Source organism: Gregarina niphandrodes (genome assembly GCF_000223845.1).
Source record: "Gregarina niphandrodes unplaced genomic scaffold scaffold00143, whole genome shotgun sequence".
In the NCBI taxonomy this organism is placed as follows: Eukaryota; Apicomplexa; class Conoidasida; order Eugregarinorida; family Gregarinidae; genus Gregarina; species Gregarina niphandrodes.
Window position 1 is genome coordinate 1,665 of NW_011645906.1, and position 1,473 is coordinate 3,137.

A 1,473-nucleotide genomic window follows, 5' to 3' on the forward strand; every position below is an offset into this window, starting at 1 on the left:
CCAGTAGAAGCAGGAACCGTACCGGAATGCGCCAGGGAACCAAATTGGTGGCAATCACTCAGCATCGCTCAACTGTGGGAAGAAGAGCCCACCTGGATGTTGAAACACCATGGAGCAGTAACTGCATACAACAAACATTGAAAAAAGTAACGTTCGCAAGACCGAAACCCGAAGTCATCGTCCTCTGGGGACCTCCCGGAACTGGCAAATCACACACAGCACGCGCTGTCTCAGACGACTATTACGTCAAACCAGCAGGTCCCTGGTGGGACGGCTATTTCGGCCAAGAATTAGTCATCTTTGATGACTTTTACGGATCGGAAAAATTTTGTGACATGTTACGCTGGTTGTCCGAAAATCCAATTAAAGTACCCATTAAAGGATCCATGACCGACTTGCTCGCAACAAAATTTATAATCACCAGCAACGTAGAACCAGAAAGATGGTATCCACATGTAGAAAATAAGGACGCCCTAATGCGAAGAATCACGGACATCATATACATGAATGAAGTTTACTGTCCTAAGTAGGACACAGTTTTTAAATTAAAACACATAAAGCTAACTAATCAACACTATCAGCATCCTCAACAGGCAAATCAGCCCCTAAATTACTCCCAATATCCTCATTACCAATAGAAACCCCAGCATTATTAGCATTAATAGGCCCAGACTCATCGACCTTACCACCCAAACACTTACGACCCTTCAAAGCAATAGTCAACTTCAACTCAACATCAACAGTTACCCTAGAATTAGTAGGCCCGTCAACATAAAAGTAACCAATAGACTGCTGCGAAGCAAACTTGCCAGAATCTTTACCAGCATCATCTTGACCACTACGATCTATAGGCAACCAAGGCGGAGAGCCAGCCTTGAAAAACTCAACAACCTGCTCAATACCACCTTTAGGATCACGATTATCATAATGAAAACGCTGACTAACAGGCACAGAATTACGAATATACTTTGACGTCCAATTATCACCAACAAGAATAGCAGACGCCATCTGCCTCGGATGAATCATAGGTTCATCTACACCAGACCAAGGCGCCCACCACAACTCCTGATGAGCAACCTGAGCAATAGACCCATCAAATACAATTGGCGAAGGTTGATGACGCTTCACAGCAACCATGGCACCAACAACCTTAAACGACTTCCACAAACTTAACAACTGAATTGGTCGCACCGAATCAACCATACACAACTTCCAACCACCCGGCGGAATATTCTGCAACACATTAGATACCCTGTAGGAAACAACACGCGGAAAAGCCCTAGAACGGTTGCCCACGCGACCTATAGTACTTCTCCTTCGCATACCAACGCGACCTCGGCCCCAACTTCTTCGTCCTCGGCGGCCTCGGCTTATCCCACCTTTGCGGACGCGGCCGTAACCTCGACCGATACGCTTCCCGTAAGATCTCACCCGTCCTCCGTAACGCGGCATCTCTAGACCTTCCTAAAGCCT

General features: G+C 46.4%; 2 protein-coding genes across 2 annotated transcripts; one reads left to right on the forward strand and one right to left on the reverse strand.

Annotated features, from left to right (window-relative positions):
• Positions 1-26: 26 nt before the first annotated feature.
• On the forward strand, positions 27-530 carry GNI_212630 (replicase; the record flags this gene model as incomplete). The annotated part of the gene is made up of 1 exon (XM_011135534.1): positions 27-530. One exon carries the CDS (start codon positions 27-29, stop codon positions 528-530), a length of 504 nt encoding a protein of 167 aa, XP_011133836.1.
• A 34-nt stretch (positions 531-564) lies between these two features.
• Positions 565-1,233, reverse strand: GNI_212640 (hypothetical protein; the record flags this gene model as incomplete). The annotated part of the gene is made up of 1 exon (XM_011135535.1): positions 565-1,233. A coding segment is annotated over one exon (669 nt), but the record flags the coding sequence as incomplete, so codon positions are not given.
• Positions 1,234-1,473: the final 240 nt, after the last annotated feature.